Below are 20,622 nucleotides of genomic sequence, written 5' to 3'. Positions count from 1 at the left end.
TACTTTTCCTCTGGCAGCTCATTCTGTACACGTACCACCCTATGTGTGAAAAAGTTATCCCTCAGGCCCCTTTTAAATCTTTCCACTCTCACTTTAAACATATGTCCAACAGTTTTGGACTCCCCTATCCTGGGGAAAAGACCTTGACTATTCACCCTATCCATGCCCTATGATTTTATTAACATCTATAAGATCACCCCTCAGCCTCTGATGCTCCAGGGAGGAAAGCCCCAGGCTATTCATCCTCTCCCTGTAACTCAAACCTTCTAGTCCCAGCAAAATCCTTGTAAATCTTTTCAGCACCCTCTCACATTTAACACCATCCTTCCTGTGGAAATGTGACCAGAATTATATATAGTATTCCAAATGTAGCCTCACCAATGTACTATACAGTCACAACATTGCATCTCAACTCTTGTACTCAGTACACTTATCAATGAAGGCAAAGGTGCCAAATGCTGCCTTTACCACCCAGTCCACCTGCAACTCCACTTTCAAGGAACTATGCATCTGTACCCACGTATCTGAAATGTAAAGCTAGTTTCAGTAATGATAACCATGACAACCATTATTGGTTGCAAAAACCATCCAATTCAGTAATGTCCTTGTGAGAAGGAAATCAGCTCTTATGTGGTCTGGCCTCAATATATTCCAGTAAGGACAAAAGATTCTAAGAGAGGGATAAACCAATCATGGTTAACCAAGGAAGTTAAGAAGAGTATCCGCTTGAAAGGAAAAGCATTTAAAGAGGCAGTAGTCAGTGATAGTCCTGAAGGCTGGGATAATTTCAGAATCCAGCAAAGGAGATATAAAAGATAATAAGAAGAGAGAAAATAAACAATGAAGGCAAATCAGTGAGCAATATAAAAGCTAAGAATAAAAGCTTCTTTAAATATAAATAAAGGATTAGAGAGGACAAAAAGTGAAATAGGCCCTTTAGAAAATGAAACTGGAAAGTAGTTTTGGGGAACAAGTAAATGGCAGAGGAGTTAAACAGAAACTTTGTGTCAGTCTTTACAGTGGAAGACACTTCAAACATTACAGAATATGGAGGAGGAATTAAGTGCCATCACCATCACTAGAGCAGTAGTACAGCAAACCTTTTATTATCTGGCACCTATGGGACCAGGAGTTGATCAAGAGGTCTACATAATCAATGTAAAAACACACACTAAGTAATAGAAATGTAATGCAGGGGGTGTACACATCACTGTTGTACTATATTTACAGCAGAAATCATTTAAATAATAATGCAATTTTGCCTTAAATAAACTTAGTGGCAGAAAGCTTCTCACTCATACCCTCAGCCGACTACACGGACATTGTGGAAATTGTGATAATACAATAAACTTCCGGTATTTAATGTATATGATTTTTTTGGCCTGTTTATCGAGAATGCTGGGTCATAAGGTGCAGGTTAAAACTAAGTTTTCTGAATTAGAGGCCAATGAGGCTAAAGTTAGATAAGTCCCCTGATGGCTTGCATTCTAGGATCCTAAATGGAGTAGCTTTAGTGATAGTGGATACATTAGTTGTATTTTTTGACTCCCAACTTGTTTAACCTTTCCTCATAAGATAATCCGTCTATATCAGGGATTACCCTAGTAAACCTTTTCTGAACTGTTTATAATGTGGTGATATATTTCCCTAAAAAAAAGAGGACCTACACTGCTCTCAGAATTCCAGATTTGGTCTCACCAGCATCTTGTATAGTTGTGGAAAGACTTCCCCTTGTCTTATGCTCCATCTTCCTTGAAATAAGGGTCAATATTCCGTTAGCTTTCCTGATAACGTGCTGTACTTGTTGGACCAAAGGGTCTACTTCCGTGCTACATGACACTACAACGAGTCCATGCTGAACATAATCCTAAACTAAGCTAGTCCCGCCTGCCTGTTCCTGGCCCATATCCCTCCAAACCTTTCCTATTCATGTACTTATCCAAATGTCTTTTAAACATTGTGATTATACTCACATCCACCACTTCCTCAGAAAATTCATTGCACACATGAACCACCGTCTGTGTAAAGAAAAATTGCCGCTATTGTGTTTTTAAAATCTCTCTCCTCTCACCTTTGAAAATGTGCCCCCTAGTTTTGTAATCCCCCATCCTAGGGAAAACAAAACAGCAACCATTAACTCTATCTAAACCCCTCATTACTTTATAAACTTCTATGTGGTCATCTCTCAAACTCATAGACTGCAGTGAAAAAAGTCCCAGCCTATCCAGCCTTATTTTATAACTCAAACCTTCTATACTCCGCAACATTCTGGTAAACATTCTGCCTCACAGTGCCAGAGACCCAGGTTCAATTCCCACCTCGAGCAACCGTCTGTGTGGAGTTTGCACATTCTCCCCGTGTCTGCGTGGGTTTCCTCCGGGTGCTCCGGTTTCCTCCCACAGTCCAAAAATATGCACGTTAGGTGAATTGGCCATGCTAAATTGCCCGTAGTGTTAGGTGAAGGGGTAAATGTAGGGGAATGAGTCTGGGTGGGTTGCTCTTCGGAGGGTCGGTGTGGACTTGTTGGGCCAAAGACCCTGTTTCCACACTGTAAGTAATCTAATCTTGTAATCCGCTCCAGTTTAATTGTGTGTTAGCTGTTTGTGTTTCATGCACAAGTACTGCCAGGTCCCTTTGTGTTGCAGCTTTCTCCAATTCTCTCCATTTAATTAATATTCTATTCTTTTGTTCTCCCTTTCAAAATGAACAACTTCACATTTTCCTACATTATACTCCATTACCTTTATCCACTCTCTCTAATTCAGTCACATCCTTCCTTTATCACACCCTTCATCAGAGCTCGATGCAGTAATCTTCCTGGACCTAATTAGTGGTTTAAACAACAGCTAGCATTACCCCATGACTTTTGTTCTTACTTTGGCTGTTAGAGTAAACCTCAATTTCCTTAAGTGAAACATTAAAGGCTAATGTCTTAGCCTTAATTACAAACTCCACAACCTTGCCATTGATCCTGTTATCCACCCAGTCATTATATCAAGTCAAAACAGATTATTTGAAAGCTGTTAAACTTATTTAACACGGAGTTGAATTTCTATATGCACATTTCTCCCACTATAAAGACTAGAATTCCCTTCACAGCTCACTCTGCCTTTGAGCTAAAACCTTTCTTATAGCCCACGTCGTTGGAATATTTTAATTGGCCCTCCTCATCTCATTCTTCCATGTTCAGTTATTTTTCATTTTGGTTTTGTGGAGCACCTACATAGAACATAGAACAATACAGCACAGAACAGGCCCTTCGGCCCACGATGTTGTGCCGAACATTTGTCCTAGCTTAAGCATCCATCCATGTACCTATCCAATTGCCGCTTAAAGGTCGCCAATGATTCTGACTCTGCCACTCCCACAGGCAGCGCATTCCATGCCCCCACCACTCTCTGGGTAAAGAACCTACCCCTGACATCCCCCCTATACCTTCCACCCTTCACCTTAAATTTATGTCCCCTTGTAACACTCTGTTGTACCCGGGGAAAACGTTTCTGACTGTCTAAATGACTGTCTGACTGACCTAGGGATTTTTTTTCTGTACTAAGTGGGAGATAAATGCAAATTGTTAGTGTGCAAGATCATGTTTTACAGCAACCCAACAGTCTCTCGCTCACCATTACTGAGACCTTAATTTTAGATACATTTTTGTTCCAGAATTTTTGGAATTAGCTGTGTTTAAGTTTGCTAGCTGCTGTGAGGGGGTTGAAGTCAAATCCCCAAATGTTAGTACAGGCCATTGAGACACTGGTCAAGAAACATAACTCCTACCTATGATAGATTGAATGCATGTTGTAGGTGTGCTGCATTTACATGTTGGATATGTTTTGTTGAAGTTACTGATTAAATGTCCAAGCTTTGGAGCTGAATCTTACTGTAGTTCGGATTAGCACCTGGCAGAGACTAAAACTGAATCGCGTTCAGAATGTTGACTGTAAATGATTTCCAGTGCTGGTCTATCACATGCTGATAATGTTTTGGCAGCTTCACCTAATAAAAAAATTATATAATCTGTCATCTGCCTCCCCCATAATTTTCTTTCCAGGTACCAGGTGAAGGTTTTAATGTAGACCGACACAATAGCAGTTGCATCAGCATCGCTCCACGGCTTTTCATAAGCAACGATTCTTTCCCATTCATAAACAAAAAAAACCGAAGGATTGCAAATGCTGGTAATCAGAAGCAAAAATTAAAATTGCTTGAGGAACTCAGCAGATGTAGTGGTATCTGTGGGGGGAAAGCAGAGTTAATGTTTTGGGTCTAGTGCTCATTCTTCACTTTTGAAGAAGGGTCACTGGACCCAAAATATTAATTTAGCTTTCTCTCCACAGACACTTTCCTATAGTTTCCTTACCTCTGAGTACTGCCAGGTGACGAAATTGGAAAAAAAGAGTCTGTTCTCAGGGTGTGTATGATGTAGGGAAGCCTTCAAGGTGCATAACTCAGTGAAAGTACAGTAGAATATCTGTCCATCAGGTTTGTACGTGACTTAAGGGGGAGTTTAGAGATGATAAAGTTCATCCCAACACCAGGAGCTATTTTCGACAAAAACATTGCAGCCGATGGATGTGGGCTCCATTGACAAGGATCCTGGTCCGGAAGGTTGTCCTGAGTAGTGTTCAGTGCTTTTGAGGGACCTGTGTGTTTACAGCTACTGCAGTCATCCAGGGAAGGAGCTGACATTCCCTCACAACTGTGTTGACTTCTAACTGATGGAGAAACTTCATGCCTTTCAATCACAACATTGATATGGTTTGTTCACTTAAGGTTCAAGGAAGTTATGTGGGAACCTGGTGATAAAGGTGTTGCTGTCCGATAGGGTGAGATGGATCAGTCATTTCCTGTTGGATATGATTGCCTGATACTTACGTTGCTTGTTTTTTATCACCTTAAGTCTGGATGTTGTCCAACACTTGTTTTAGATTGCAGTGGGACATCTCCTTATCAGAGGGTTTAAAATTGGAGCTGAACATGGTGAAGTTGTTCATGATCAAACCCTCTCAAATCTTATGATGATGGGTAAGATCTAATGCAGCTGAAGGTGATTCATCACAGCTATTGTCCTTATGTTGCATGAGGTAACCTCTAATGACCATGCTAACTTCATTTTGTGTCAAGTGTTAAAGTGTCGGTCTACATTAAAACCTTCACCTGGTACCTGGAAAGAAAATTATGGGGGAGGCAGATGACAGAATATATAATATTTTTATTAGGTGAAGCTGCCAATAATTTCCTTTTAACCCCTGTTGACCTTGGTTTTGGTCCAGCTTCTGAGGGCCATGCTCTCAATGTCATGCTGCCTTAAGGCCATGGGCAACTGCTCACACCTCTTCTCTTGCATCATCCTCTTATATTAAAGGGAAACAGCTATCCATCTTGATTCAATATTTACTTAAAGTCTACGCACACTCATTTTTTGGGGAAACGGATGTGTTGTTGGATTGTCAATATGAGTGAGAATCATTGCAGAATATTCAATGACAGCCTTGGCAGTTCAGAGATTGAAGCTCTGACCTTCCTGGTCTGTAAAGCATTAATACATTTGCTCTTTTTGGAAATGAAGAAGCTAATTTTAAACCTAAATTATTGTGTTTGAGAGAGGATGAAGGTCATTAGCATTGTGCAACCATTTTAAAAAGTGAAGTATTAATGATTGCACAGTGGTATCAGAAACATTATAGAATCAGGCTCATAGTACAGTTACAGCATAGATGGACATTATTAGTGCTTCACCATCTTTTGGCTAAGATCCAGTCAGTATTTTCTTATCAGTGTAATATCTGATACATCCCTTAATTGGGGATCATATTAAATTGATTTTTCGAACAAGGACATGGTTAGGAGACTTCAGAAGACCCTGTTCTGAAGAAGGGTCATAGGACTCAAAACATTAACAGTTTTCTCTCTACAGATCTGAGTTTCTCCAGCAATTTCTGTTTTTGTTTGTTTCAAATCTCCAGCATCTGCATTTAATTTTAAGAAAATGTTTCTACTAGTTTTGTGTTTCTAGTCCTCGAGGGGCATCAAATGGAGAAAGATCTGGTGAAGAGTGGCACACATGTGACCTGGCAGTCTGTCTGGTTTTAAATGCAATTGAGATCCATTAGTTGAGCATGCTTCACCGTTTCCGACTTCCCTCCATTAAGAATACTCAGGTGATCCAAAAACCCATGAACCAAAGGAACTGATTTTCTGATTAAGTTTTAAAAGTGCTGGCAGCTTTTAAAATGCTGATATGTGCAAAATGGCTTGCTTGTGAAGTGCATGAATTGAAGAGCAATTGCAGATGCACCAAATGGCTCCCTCCTGCATATGCAAGAGATATTGCACGTGCGGTTCATTTTGCATTGTAGTATACAAAAGGTCAGCACCCTAATTTTGATGGTAGATTACTTGGTGATTGTGACAGTTTGGATTCAAAAACAATTTGAAGAGCAAAGATCTCTTTCACTTACTTGGTTTATTCTCTGGAGATAGATGTGGTTAAGTAAATGTTTTTTAGTCAAAAACAAGCTACAGTTCCCTTTTTCCCCTCCCGTGTCATAATATCATTCAGGGGTTTTCCTAGCATTGTAATGTATAATGGTTTCTGTTGATCTTTTTCAAGTTTCCTGAGGTCTCCCACATTGATTTATGTGCTTTCTTTCAGTGGGTGTATAACATTCTGGAAAAGAAGGCAGAAGCTGACCATATAATTTATGAAAATCCAGATCCACAAGATGGTTTTCTCCTGATCCCAGACTTAAAATGGAATCAGAAGCAGGTAGGATTGTGTATGAGGAGTCCGTTTGTTCCTTCTGGGATGTGTGAACTGGCAAGGCCACATTCATTGTCCAGCCCTAGTTACCATGAACAGGTGAGAGTCATCTTCTTGAATCACTTTCGTTCTTGTGGAGATGACCATCCACTTTTACATGGAGCAGTCCTGAACCAGCAGCAAAGAAGTAACTTTAATTTAAAATCTCATGGGAATGATATGGATAAGCTATCACTCTAACTTTGCTGCATTTGTTGTTCCCAACAACAGTCAACAAAGCTGAAAGTTCTGTTGAAGTTTTTTTTATGTAAACTACAAATACTCATGTTTGTGCAGAAAAACATTTGTATCTTATCCTGGGCCCAGATGTTGCTGGCTCCCTTCTAAAATACCACTGCGATGATCCGTGTGCTGGGAATAACTTCATTTGGAGATGTATTGGTAGTGTCACTGTTGATCCAGAAGCCCAGGCTAATGTTTTAGAAACATGTATTACATGGCAGATGGTGGAAATTGAATTTAGTAAATACTTGGAATTAAAACCTGACCCTAATGATGACCAGACATGTACTGTTGGTTGTTATAAAAACTCATCTGTTTCACTGATGTCCTTTAGGGAAGGAAATCTGTCTCCATGTAGCTCCAGTCCCACAGAAATCTGGTTGACTCTTAGCTGCCCTCTGAACAATTAGAAAATAGGCAATAAATGCCAACCTAAAGAGTGTCACTCATATCCAGCGAATAAAAACAGTTTTTGTGTAAAGTCCCTTTAAAAGCAAAGTGGACTGCAGAGTATTTTGAAAGAGGGTTTCATGATATGATGTTATTAGATTCCAAGAAATGCTTGTGTGATCTGGGAGATGTTGTGGAAATGAACAGCTCGGAAGCAAAGGTTAAGTACAAGGTATAGGATCAGCCTGCTGGGTAGTCCAGAAGACTAGTAATTTGTGAAAGGAGAAAGGCTTTACAACCAGAGGACTCCACTGGCACACTTGTAGAAGCAGGAAAAAAAAACTTTCCAAATTTCCTCTGGGTGAGCTGAGTTCCGTCCAGCTTAATGTTGGGGATTGGAATTGAAAGAAGATGGTGATGTCAAAGGCCACTGACTGAAGAAAAAGAATGGATAGTTTGCCATTACCGAGTCATATAGAATGTCATTTATGTCTTTAATAAGAGCCGTTCAGTTATAGCATGGATGGAGACTGACTTGGAAAAAGCACATTCAAGGACTTTAGTGAAGAAAGAGGGTTTGGAAATAGGCTATTGTTTAGATTTCAGAGGTGTCAAGAGGAGATTTACTAAAATGTTGCTTGGGCTGAACTGTTTTATCTGTGAAGAGAGATTGGAGAAAGGAGACTGAGGGGGCGACGTGATTGAGACGTATAAAATTATATATAGATAGGATAGACAGGAAAGGAGCTTTCTCCTTGATGGAGAGATCAATGATTGGGGCATAGATTTAGTATACAGACCAGGAGGTTTAGATGGATATAGGGAAAAAAGTATGTCACCCAGAGAAAAATGAAAATCTGAATTCTGTCACTTGCAGATTGGTAGGGGCAGAAACCCTGTTAACATTTAAGTATTTAGGTGTGCACAAGGCTATGGGCCAAGTGCTGGTAAATGAGATTAGAATAGTTATGTTCTTGATTTAGATGGGTTGAAGTGCTTTTGTCTGTGGTATAGTCTCCTATGACTAAAAGTGAGTTTTTTGAGGAGTGGATGATGATGAAAGGTTTCAAGGAAAGAGCAACAATACTTGAGAACTATTAACAATATTGGGGTTTATAGGGTCAGAAATGGAAATTAAGTGGTCAGTTGGATTAAGCTGGGTCACTGATGAGCTCAGTGAGTCTAGGGTTGAGAAACAGGAAGTTGGTGTCATGGACAAATGAATTTGTACAGGAAGTCAGCACAATAGGAGAGAAGCTAGAGAAGAATGCAATATTAGAGTGAATATTAGGGAAAGTTTGGCCCACTCAGACAGAAGAAAGCTCTCAATGTCAGTGATAGAGCTTCAGGTGATCCTTGTACTTCCTGTTGAAGGTGAGGGGATGGGACAGAAGTTTGAAGATGTCAGCTTGCAGATGGTAATAAGGAAACAAAGCCAAGGATTATCGCTGCATTCCAGGGTGACAATGATCAGTTTTTATGGAGAACCTGTAAGTGATGAGTAACTAAAGTAGTTGTCTGCCATACATGTTATGAAATCTATTCACCAATTCTGTTGTGTACTGTAGGTGGATGACCTGTACCTGATTGCTATTTGCCAACGGCGTGGGCTGAAGTCCCTGCGGGACCTAACAGGAGAACACCTGTCAATGTTGCAGAATATATTGCAGGAAGGACAGGTGAGTGTGAAAGTGTCTGAGGCTGAACCAGACCATCCATTATCTTGTTGTTATGTTTGATCATAGGATGGACCTTCTTCAATCATTCGTACAGTCTCTGACACCAGCTGTTTCTACCCCAGTAACATCACCCAACTCCAACCTTGCCTCAGCTTACATATTGCTGAAACCCTCATCCATGCCTTCGATACTTCAAGATATAATCATTCCAATTTGCCACTGGCTGGTTTCCCACATGTGATGCTCCACAAACATGATGTAATTGAAAACTTGACTGCCTATGTTTTAACTTGCATCAACCCTGTCACCAACCCTCTCTGTGTTTGCTGATCTACATTGGTTCCTAGATAAGCAACATCTTGATTTCAAAATTCTCAGCATTGTTTTCCAATGGCTATCTAATCTTGACCTTACTTCTTCCTACGTCTGTATTCACCTCTAGCCTTCTGCCCAATTGAGCATTCACAATTTTACTCCCTACATCACTGGTGGCTATGGCTTCAGCTTTATTTGGAGGCAACAGCCTAGTGGTGTTATTGCTGCACTGTTAATCCAGAGAACCAGGTAATGTTCCGGGCACCCAGGTTTGAATCCTGCCACAGCAGAGGGAGGAATTTGAATTCAATAAAATGTGGAATTACGATTCTAACGATGACCATGAAACCATTATCAATTGTGGGGAGCAAAAAACCATCTGGTTCACTAATGTCCTTTAGGGAAGGAAATTTGTGCCATGCTCACCTGATCTGGACTACATATGACTTCAGACCCACAGCAATGCAGTTGGCCTAGCCAGTGCTACCCTTATCCCATGAATGAATTTTAAAAAATACCCTAATGTAAAATTTTCTCCTTATTTCTGTTTGCCTCTCTTCCTTATTTTCCTCCTTTAAGTTTTTCCTTCACCCCTTTCTCCGTGATGAACTTGTCTTCGTTGCTTGACACTTCTGAAACATTTTATTATGGTGAAGGTACTGTAAATGAGAAAGGATTTGACTGCTCAATTTTGCTTTCTTGGGGAAGTAAAGAAGGCTGAGGGGTGACATAGTAAGACTGTTTAAAGTTATACAATTATTTTAATAAGATGGAAAAGAGTGTTACTTATTGGCCTTGAATGTAAGAATATATATAATATATATATATATATATAGGGATATAAAAAGAAACCTGTTCATCCAGTTAGTTGTTGAAGTGAACAGTGTAGATTAATTTCAAGAAAAGCTACACAGCAGTTGAAGGACAAGGGAGCAGAGAGCTACAGTTGTGGATTTATTAAAGAGGATGAACTTGGAGTAGAACATGGATTGATTGGATTGAATGGACTATTTCTGTGTTATATATCCTGCGTAATTCATGTTGTTGTCTGATCAATGTATGGCTGATGCTGTTAGAATTTATCAGCCAGCTTTCAGCTTGCAGCTGGCTACATGAGATCCATGTAGAGAATTAAACTACTGAGGTTTACAGCTCAGACAAAGTCATTATGCATGTTATGTCTGTGACAGCTATGGGTTAGAGCAGTCCAAAAACTGATCCCACTCTCCATGCTGTCAACACGTTCCTTTATATTGTGTTCAATTTCTGGTAATTTTGCTCTGGCTCATGCTCAGCCAGTTTTGGAAAAACAGCCAAAATCCACTGTCCCTTTCTTCTCTTTAACGGTCATTGTGGCTTAATCTTGTGAATGGGTCGTGTGTGTAAATGTTACTGAGGGGATAAGTTAACCCTGTCCCTGAGGAATTCACTCATGTATGTGTGACCATATTTTACACCAACTCCGAAAAATATACTTGCTGCAGTTTGTGGGCAGTATGGTGGCTGAGTATTTAGCACTGCTGCCTCACAGTGCCAGGGAGCTAGATTTGAAGCCACCGCAGGCGGAGTGGTGTGGAGTTTGCACGTTCTCCCTCTGTCTGCAAGGGTTTCCTCCTGTTGCTGTAGTTTCCTTCCAAAGTCTAAAAATGTATAGATTAGATGGATTGATTGGCCATGCTAAATTGCCCAGTATGTCGAGGAATATGTAGGTTAGGTGGCTTAGCAATGGGAAATTTAGGATTACAGGGATAAGGCAGAGAAGTGGGTCTGGGTGTGCTGCTCTTTGGAGGATTGGTATGGATTTGATGGGCCGAAAGGCCTACTTCCACACTGGAGCTTCTATAATTGAAAAGCCGATTGAATGATACAGGAAGACCAGCTACAATCATTTTTGAGCTGAAAGCAAGGTTTTTGTTTTGATTTTTAAAATGATTAAATACATTAGAGAGCACTAGGCCACAGTGCTGCTGGCTGAAAAAGAAGTCAGGCATGCCCTGAAAGCGAGGCATTAGGATTTTAGACACCTAAATTTCTAACTATACGGAAATTGCCAGGAAGGATGCCTGATGGGCATTTACCAGATATTTGGAATTGTCAATAAAGAACCCCTGATTATGAGTTAGATTTGGAGACTTCAGAGGGTGCTGAATCCCTTAGCTGAATAGTTAGCCACGGAAGGTTAGAGGAATAACCTGCTGTAATTCTTGGGTACTAGAAAACTGAGACCCTGACCTGCAATCACTCACACCAATCCCCCACTGTCCCACAAAACCTACATGACTCCATGCCACAGCCCATCCCCCATTACTCAATCAACCCGCCCCCAACCCTTCCTCCTGTACAGTATCCAAAAGCTGACCCCGACCAAGTCCAACCAGACACGATGACGCAGTGTACACTTCGAGCCAACTCTGATTCATCTGTGGCTCCACCTTTTAGCAAAATGTGGAGGATTTAAAATGAAAAGGAAGAGTATTGCAGGTTTTTCCATCCTGCGAAGCATGAACACTAATGACATTGTCATAGTCGCAGGATGAGGATGCGAAACGGGAGTGTTAACACATAGAATAGCTGAGATCGTTTTCTCCCCACAGTTTACCACTTCAAAGTTCTTCAAGTTATTTTGGGCCATTAGAACGAGGCAGTTGTAAATTGAAGGGTAAGAAGCAACTTCTTGTTGATTAGGAAATGGGTGGCTCTGGGAATTAATGTTAAACATATTAATTAAATACTGAACAGCTATGTCAAATCAAGCATGGGGACCTCGCACCTGCTTCTGTGCTGTAAGGTTTTAACATTCTGGATATAAGTTTGCTCACTGAGCTGGAAGGTTCATGTTTGGACGTTTCGTCACCACACTGGGTAACATCATCAGAGAGCCTCCGGTGAAGCATTGGTTTTGTGTCCTGCTTCCTATTTATATGTTTACGTTTTCTTGGGGTGGTGATGTCATTTCCTGTGTTGGTGATGTCATGTCCTGTTCTTTTTCTCTGAGGGTAGTAGATGGCATCCAAATCAATATGCTTGTTGATGGAGTTCCAGTTGGAATGCTATGCTTTTAGGAATTCTTATGTGTGTCTCTGTTTGGCTTGTCCTAGGACGGATGTGTTGTCAGTCAAAGTGGTCTCCCTCCTCATCTGTATGTAAAGATACTAGTCATAGTGCATCATGTTTTTTTGTGACTAGTTGATGACCATGTATCCTGGTGGCTAGTTTTCTGCCTGTTTGATCGATATAATGTTTGATACAGTTCTTGCAAAGTATTTTGTAAATGACATTCATTTTGTTTGTTGTCTATATAGGATCTTTTAAGTTCATTTGCTGCTGTTTTAGTGTGTTGGTAGGTTTGTGGGCTGCCATGATGCCAAGGGGTCTGAGTAATCTGGTAGTCGTTTCCAAGATGTCTTTGATGTAGGGGAGAGTGGCTAGGGTTTCTGGATGTGTTTTGTCTGCTTGTTTAGGTTTGTTGCTGAGAAATCGGTGGACTGTGTTCATTGGGTACCCATCTTTTTTGAATACACGGTATAGGTGATTTTCCTCTGCACTTTGTAGTTCCTCTGTGCTGCAGTGTGTGGTGGCTCATTGAAATACTGTTCTAATGCCGCTTTGTTTGTGGGTGTTAGGTTGATTGCTTCTGTAGTTCAGTATTTGGTCCGTATGTGTTGTTTTCCTGTAGACGCTGTTTTGATGTTCCCCATTGACTGGTCAATTCCCAAGTCAATGGAGAACTTTAAACCACTATCTACAGAAAAAAACCAACACATACAGACCAAATACTGAACTACAGAAGCAATCAACCCAACACCCACAAACAAAGCTGCGTCAGAACATTATTTCAACCAGTTACCACATACTGCAATGCAGAGTAAAATCACCTATACAACATATTCAAAAAGAATGGGTACCAAATGAACACAGTTCACTGATTTCTCAGCAAGAAACCCTAGCCACTCTCCCCTACATCAAAGACATCTCGGAAATGACTGCCAGACTATTCGGACCCCTTGGCTTCATGGTAGCCCACAAACCCACCAATACACTAAAACAGCAGCTAATGAACTTAAACGACCCCATACAGGTAACAACAAAACAGACGTCCTTTACAAAACATCTTTCAAGAACTGTATCAAACACTACATTGGACAAACAGGCAGAAAACTAGCCACCAGGATACATGGACATCAGCTGGCCACAAAAAGACATGACTCACTCTCATTAGTATCCTTATATACAGATGAGGAAGGATACCACTTTGACTGGGACAACACATCCATCTTAGGCCAAGCCAAGCAGAGACACGCACGAGAATTCCAAGCATGGCAATCCAACTGGAACTCTTATCAACAATCATATTGATGTGGACGCCTTCTACCACCCTCTGAGAAAAAGAACAGATGATGGCATCGCCAATACAGGAAATGACATCACCAACCCAGGAAATGGCATCACCAACCCAAGGAAACCTGAACACATAAATAGAAAGCAGGACGTAACACCAGTGCTTCACTACGAATATGGTGACAAATGTCTTAAAATGAACCTTCCAACTCACCAATCAAACTTACATCTAGAACCTCAATCTGAGCTACAAATCTTCTCAAAACTCAATTTTGACTTTCTTTAGGGGAGAAATCTGGCACCCTTACCCAATCAAAACTATGTGTAAGTCTGAATCAGCTCCCAGTATCGTGGTTAACTTCTAGGTTTTCTCTAAAATGGCCATTTAGTTTTTTTGGAAATTAAGGATGGGCAGCAATGCTGGCCTTGCCAGTGATGTACGCATCCCATAAAAAATATACAAATTTGGATAATCTTAACTTACATACCAAAGTATCTTTAAGGAATCAGTTCTATAACTCTTGGTTTTTTTTGATCCTCCAGGTTGCCATCTCCAAGCGTTATAATATTCCCGGAAGCCAACTGAGGATTTACTTTCATTATCAGCCCTCCTACTATCACCTTCACATTCACTTCACTGCTGTTAGCTATGATGCTCCAGGAACCATGGTGGAACGTGCGCATCTACTTTCCAGTGTCATAGAGAACCTACAAACTGACCCAGAGTACTACCAGAAGCGAACTTTAACTTATGCCTTGAAGGCTGATGACCCACTTCTACAACGGTTCAAAGAGGCTGGAAGGATGTAGCAGAGAAATTACTTGTTCACACACTGTCCTTTGAATAGTATCAGCCTAGAATCTATCCTTCTCTTTCACTTGCATTCTCTCTCTCTCTCTCTCTCTCTCTCTCTCACTCTCACACACACACACACACACACACACACACACACGTTGAGCTGAGTTGTTGAGCTGAATTACACAGCTTTAGAAGCATCAACATTAGAGACAGAAAGCTCTTTCAGTGAACAGACAGTCAGTCTGACCTCCATTCATTCAGAACACAGATCTTCAAAAGGTTCATTTTTAACAAAATCAATGTCGTTGCTATGGCATTAAAATGTTCCTTGCTATAAATTAGAGAGAGCAGAGTAAAATCCAAGGGTGGTTTTAAGAAAAACAGAAGTAAATTTGTTTTGTCTGTGCAATTAGGCATGACTTTCAGATCTCCATTATGGTGTTCTTTATATAGAAGTTGGCAAGGATAGAGTCAGCAGAGGGGGGACCCTGCAGGCATTCGTAAACTGACGCAAAACCCAGCCAAGATTGTTAAATCAAAATTGTATTCTGGTTTGCTCATGCAGAAATACATGGAAGTCTTTGTCCTGAAGAAGCAGGGGTTATGCTGGGTGAGGGCTGCTTAATAGAGCTATCCCCACTATTCATGCTTCTAAATCCGGGTAACCCACTCAGCATATGTTTCCTTTTGTGTGGGTGAATCCACATTTTTGATGTTCATTTTCCTGTCATGGAGGGTTTCCTGCTTCCTGTTCAAGGAAAAAAAGATCCATGAGCTTGTTTATAAAGAAATTGTTAACAGTTTCTGTAGTAGTATAGTAATTCTATGTATCCCTTCTCCCTCCCTTCTGAATTCCTGCGTTTTGCTGGGAAATATTCTACAAATAGTTTCGGCACTTGGCCATTTTTCACATGCAAACCAATATGTAAGTGATGCTGTGCTAGTCAGTCAAGGGGATGTCACCCCCCTTCTCAGGCCTTCAGACAAAGTCCATACTTCCTCAGGATGGGAGTGAGAGCTTCATTTGTTTTTTTCCTCCTTCACCAAGGTGATGCAGCTTCTGCCTCCTCCCCCAGCACCCTGTAGTTGTGACATCTCCCAATATGTATCTCTCACACTAGGAGACTTAGAAACTGTTGCGGAGGCTTGTTACTCTAGATTTTAGGTTTCAAGTTTAGTGTCACGTTTACTCAAGTACAGAAGTATAGTGAAAGGATTATAATGTTGCCATCATAGTGCCATCTTAGGTACCTAGGTACAAAAAAAAACTTGGGTACAAAGTAGGAAGAGAAATGGGAGTTAAAATGTTCACCGTTACTTCATAATAAGGTAGATTGTATCCTCTGGTGGTGTCAGCAGCTCACCCTGGTAACTGACTCTTACACTGTTCCCTGGGGTTTGCTGCAGAATGACTTTCTATTGAAAACGGGAAGCCCCCTTTCCAATGGAGAAACCATTGACTTCCAGCTGACTCAATGGGGGAATTGCCCGGTGTATGCCAATCAGGGGGGACATGGGGTTCAATTTTCAGAATAGATTAGAAAGAGATTCAACATGCCAGCTGAGAATCTGTGATTCCCTTATTTGGCAGTCTTGTTTTCTTCTGTTTTCACATGCCCAGAAGATGTTTCCTTTGGATGGGGTACTGTGACCAATGTACTTTCCTGTACTTCAATGGTGTGTGACCCAACACAGTGTGTGTTGATGAGTAAATCAATAGAAAGGAATAAAAAGCCAGATTCTCACATGATCCACAGACATGCATTTCCTGACAGGGTAATTTGATAGATATCAGGACTAAGGACCAAGGTCAGCTTTCTTTCTTCCCTCGGGTCACTTGTAGACTGGGGCGGCATGGTGGCTCAGTGGTTAGCCTCACAGCGCCAGGGACCCAAGTTCGAATCCAGCCTCAGGCAGCTGTCTGTGTGAAGTTTGCACACTCTCCCCATATCTGCATGGGTTTCCCCCAGGTGTTCCGGTTTTCTCCCACAATCCAAAGATGTGCAGGTTAGGTGAATTGGCCATGCTAAATTGCCCAGAGTGTTAAGTGCATTAGTCAGGGGTAAATATAAGATAGCAGAATGGGTCTGGGTGGGAGGGTCGATATGGACTTGTCAGGCCGAAGGGCCTGTTTCCATACTGATGGGAATTTAATCTAGATCCCAATTTCCCATCTGCCTCAGAATGTGGATGTTCCAGATAGTAGGAAGCAAACCCTGCATGGAGACCTCCTGCTCTCCAAGGCTGAGAAGAGCATTTACCGAGTGGAATACTGTCCAGATCTGTCCTGCCTTTTCCTCCACCAAAGCCCAAATTGAGTTGCTTGCAAGAATCTTAGATGGTGTGTTATAAATTAATACAATCAGAATGGGAACTTTTTGATATTGACAATTTTAATTTTTTAAATGCAGCTTTATAGAAAGTTTAAGTATCAATAAACATTTTTTGAACAAATAAGTCCACTTGTGTATTTCCTTCATAACTACCACTCTGCCTTGCTGCAATACATCTGCTATCTAATTACCTATAGTGTATGCTCGCTGAGCTGGAAGGTTCGTTTTTCAGACACTTCATTGCCATGCTAGGTAACATCCTCAGTGAGCCTTCAGATGAAACACTGGTAGTGTAGTCCATTTTCTATTTATATGTTTGGGCTTCCTTGGGTTGGTGATGCCATTTCCTGTGGTGATGTCATTTCCTGTTCTTTTTCTCATGGGGTGGTAAGTGGGATCCAAGTCAATGTGAGTTCCAGTTGGAATGCCATGCTTCTCAGAATTCTTGTGTGTGTCTCTGTTTGACTTGTCCTAGGATGGATGTGTTCTCCCAGTCGAAGTGGTGCCCTTCCTCATCTGTATGTAAGGGTACCAGTGAGAGTGGGTCATGTGTTTTTGTGGTTAGTTGATGTTCATGTTTCCTGGTGGCTAGTTTTTTTTACCTGTTTGCCTAAAGTAGTGTTTGTTACAGTCCTTGCACGGTATTTTGTAGTGACATTAGTTTTGCTTGTCTGTAAGGGGTCTTTCAAATTCATTAGCTGCTGCTTTAGTGTGTTGGTGGGTTTGTGGGCTACCATGATACCAAGGGGTCTGAGTATTCTGGCAGTCATTCCCGAGATGTATTTGACGTAGGGGAGAGTGGCTAGGATTTCTGGACATGTTTTGTTTGCTTGTTTGGGTTTGTTGTGAAGTTGGTGGACTGTGTTCATTGGGTACCTGTTCTTTTTGAATACACGGTATAGGTGATTTTCCTCTGCTCTGTGTAGTTCCTCTGTGCTGCAGCGTGTGTTGACTTGTTGAAATAATATCCTAATGCAGCTTTGTTTCTGGATGTTAGGATGATTGCTTCTGTAGTTCAATATTTGGTCCGGATGTGTTGTTTTCCTGTAGACACTGGTTTGAAGTTCCCCATTGTCTGCTCGCTCTACTGAGACATCTAGGAATGGCAGTTTGTTGTTGTTTTCCTCCTCTTAAGTGAATTTTATGCCAATAAGGGTATTATTGATGGTCTTGAAGTTTTCCTCTAATTTGTATCGTTTATGATGACAAAAGTGTACCAGACCCAAAGTTTGGGTTGAATGGTTGGCAGAGCTGTTTGTTTGAGTCTCTGCATTACTGCCTCTGCTAAGAACCCTGAAATCAGAGATCCCATGGGTATTACGTTGGATTGTCTGTAGGTTTTGTTGTTGAAGGTAAAGTGGGTGGTAAGACATAGGTCCACGAGTTTGATGATACTGTCCTTGCTGATGAAGTTGATGGTGTTTGGTACATGTGTATTTGGGTCTTCAAATAGTGTAGTCAGTGTTTCCTTGGCCAGGTTGCTGTTGATGGATGTGAACAGGCTGTTACATCAAAGGAGACCGTTATTTCATCCTCTTGTATCTTGATGGTCTTCAGGAATTCTTGGATGGAGTTGCGTGAGTATTCTACTAAGTGTTTCAGTCTTTGGTGTAGCTCCTTGGCCAACCTGTAAGTTGGTGTTCCAGGGAGTGAGACTGGGGTGGTGGGGGGTGTGGGGTGTGCTGCTGCTGATATGTGAATTTTGGGTAATCTGTAGAAGTGTGCTGTTGGATCCATCTGGTTTCATTTTTGGAAGTCAGCCTTATTTATTTCTCCGGATTTCTGAAGTTTTTTGAGTCAGGCTGTGATTTGGTTCTCTAGTTATTGGGGTCAGGTCTATCGCCACTTGTTGGTAAGTGTTGGTTGACTTGGATTCCATTTACCTCCCCTGAGAAAAAGTACCGGAAATGATGTCACCACAGGAAATGATGTCGCCAATCCAAGGAAATCCAAACATATAAAGCAGGCTACACCACGCGTGCTTCATCTGGAGGCTCACTGAAGATGTTACCTGGAATGGTGAACCTTCCTGCTCAGCGAGCAAACCTACATCCAGAACCTCAAACTGAGCTACACATCTTCTCAAAACACACTAACATGTCACCGTTGAGAAGTTCAGCTGTCACTATAAAGTGAAAGAGCAAAAACTGACCTTGTACGGGAGATGTCTCACTTGCATGAGGCACTAATCTAATCCTGGACCTTCATAACATTTTGCTATGAGAATACAGGTCAAGGAGGTGAAGAGGTCATTCAACTCTTCAATGTTTGTCCCTCTAGCACTAAGCAATGTTCCCTCAGCTGTGCACATGCAACAATCATGAAGATACTAAGGTGCTGAAACTGCAGCCATGGATCAGAGTTTGTGTGTCATGGTTAACTGGATTTATATTCTTATTTAGAGTTTGTCTTGTTAACTTTGGAAAGTTTTTAAAAAGTGTTTCTTGCCAATTGCATCTCTGTAGGTAAGCAAATTATAATTCCAGACAGTCAAATCTGTTTGTATCAGTGTCTGCCATTCGTGGTACATACTGAAGAGGCCCAAGAGACAAAATAATAGAATTTGTGCAGTGTGGAAGTAGACCATTCAGCCCATCAAGACTACACCAACCCGCCCAAGAGTATCCCACACAGACCCACTACCATGTGCCCCTACATTTTCCACAGCTAGTCCACCTAACCTGCATATCTCTGCACACTGGGCAATGGCCAATCCACCTAAATTGCAGATCTTTGGACAATGGGTCAGATGTCACTATAAAGAAAAAGAGCAAAGTCTGACCTTGTACAGATGATGCCTCACTTGCATGAGGACTAATCTAATCCTGGACCTTGATAATATTTAGCTATGAGAATACTGGTCAAGGATGTGAAGAGGTCATTCAACTCTTCAATGTTTGTCCCTCTAGCACTGAGCAGTGTTACCTCAGCTGTTCCACCTGGAGGAAATCCACAAAAACACCGAGAGAATGTGCAAACGCCATTCAGATAGATACTAGACGCTGGGATCGAGCTTGTGTCCCTGGGACTGTGAGGCAGCAATGCTAACAACTGAGCCACCCTGCCACCCAAAAGGGTGCTTCAACCGCCTTCATCTTTTGTCAAAATTCATCCCTTAATTCCCTGAATGCTCCAACTGAAGTCCGTCTTTTACATTTGCATCAGGGCCCATCCAGCAATTCCTTTGACTGAAATGGTAGTATCCACATCCATAATATTTTAGCCTTTATTTGTATGGAAAATAATGAAGGATATGACCATCCTCTGTAGTGCAAAATCAAATGACCCTAAAAACACAATGTGACATTAATCTGTAATATATGAATAGCCAAAATTCAACATAAAATGTCGAGGTGATCTTTATTAGTTTGAAGAGGTTAATTTTGCAAAAACTTGAATCAGGTAAACTTTAGATTGTCTTGGAACTGGATGCAACATCGTCATACACAATACTGCAATGTAGCAGACATTGCCCAACGCAATTAAAAGCCTGGAAGAAACATTCTCATAAATAATACAGAAGGAGCATTCACACATTCATTCGTCCTGGTGTCAGTTATCCCCCACATTGTGCTAGGGGTTGTATAACTTTCTGTCACGGAAACTACATTATGTCCACCCTGTCTTGACCATGGCGTGGAATAAGCCAAGGGAAAAGGAGATGTTAATGATTCAGCAAATGATGTATTTATGATATTAAGGTCAACACCAAGGCATGGTTAC

At 41.2% G+C, this 20,622-nt stretch overlaps 1 protein-coding gene and 1 non-coding gene across 2 annotated transcripts in view; both read left to right on the top strand.

Moving 5' to 3' along the window:
- Nucleotides 1-17,023, top strand: part of dcps (decapping enzyme, scavenger) — a 55,132-nt gene extending 38,109 nt beyond the window's left edge. Inside the window, exons 4-6 of the mRNA XM_072593038.1 lie at nucleotides 6,656-6,769; nucleotides 9,004-9,114; nucleotides 14,311-17,023. Of these exons, the coding sequence (XP_072449139.1) occupies nucleotides 6,656-6,769; nucleotides 9,004-9,114; nucleotides 14,311-14,577 (492 nt within the window). The 3' untranslated portion in view covers nucleotides 14,578-17,023. The remainder of the gene's footprint in view (nucleotides 1-6,655; nucleotides 6,770-9,003; nucleotides 9,115-14,310) is intronic.
- On the top strand, nucleotides 5,730-5,913 carry LOC140494280 (U2 spliceosomal RNA). Its single transcript, XR_011963925.1, has one exon. It is a non-coding gene; the product is annotated as a U2 spliceosomal RNA (small nuclear RNA).
- Nucleotides 17,024-20,622: the final 3,599 nt, after the last annotated feature.

Source organism: Chiloscyllium punctatum, chromosome 23 (assembly GCF_047496795.1).
Source record: "Chiloscyllium punctatum isolate Juve2018m chromosome 23, sChiPun1.3, whole genome shotgun sequence".
Classification (NCBI taxonomy): domain Eukaryota; kingdom Metazoa; phylum Chordata; class Chondrichthyes; order Orectolobiformes; family Hemiscylliidae; genus Chiloscyllium; species Chiloscyllium punctatum.
Note: the sequence above shows the minus strand (reverse complement) of the source record. Positions and strands in the feature narration are given on the sequence as shown.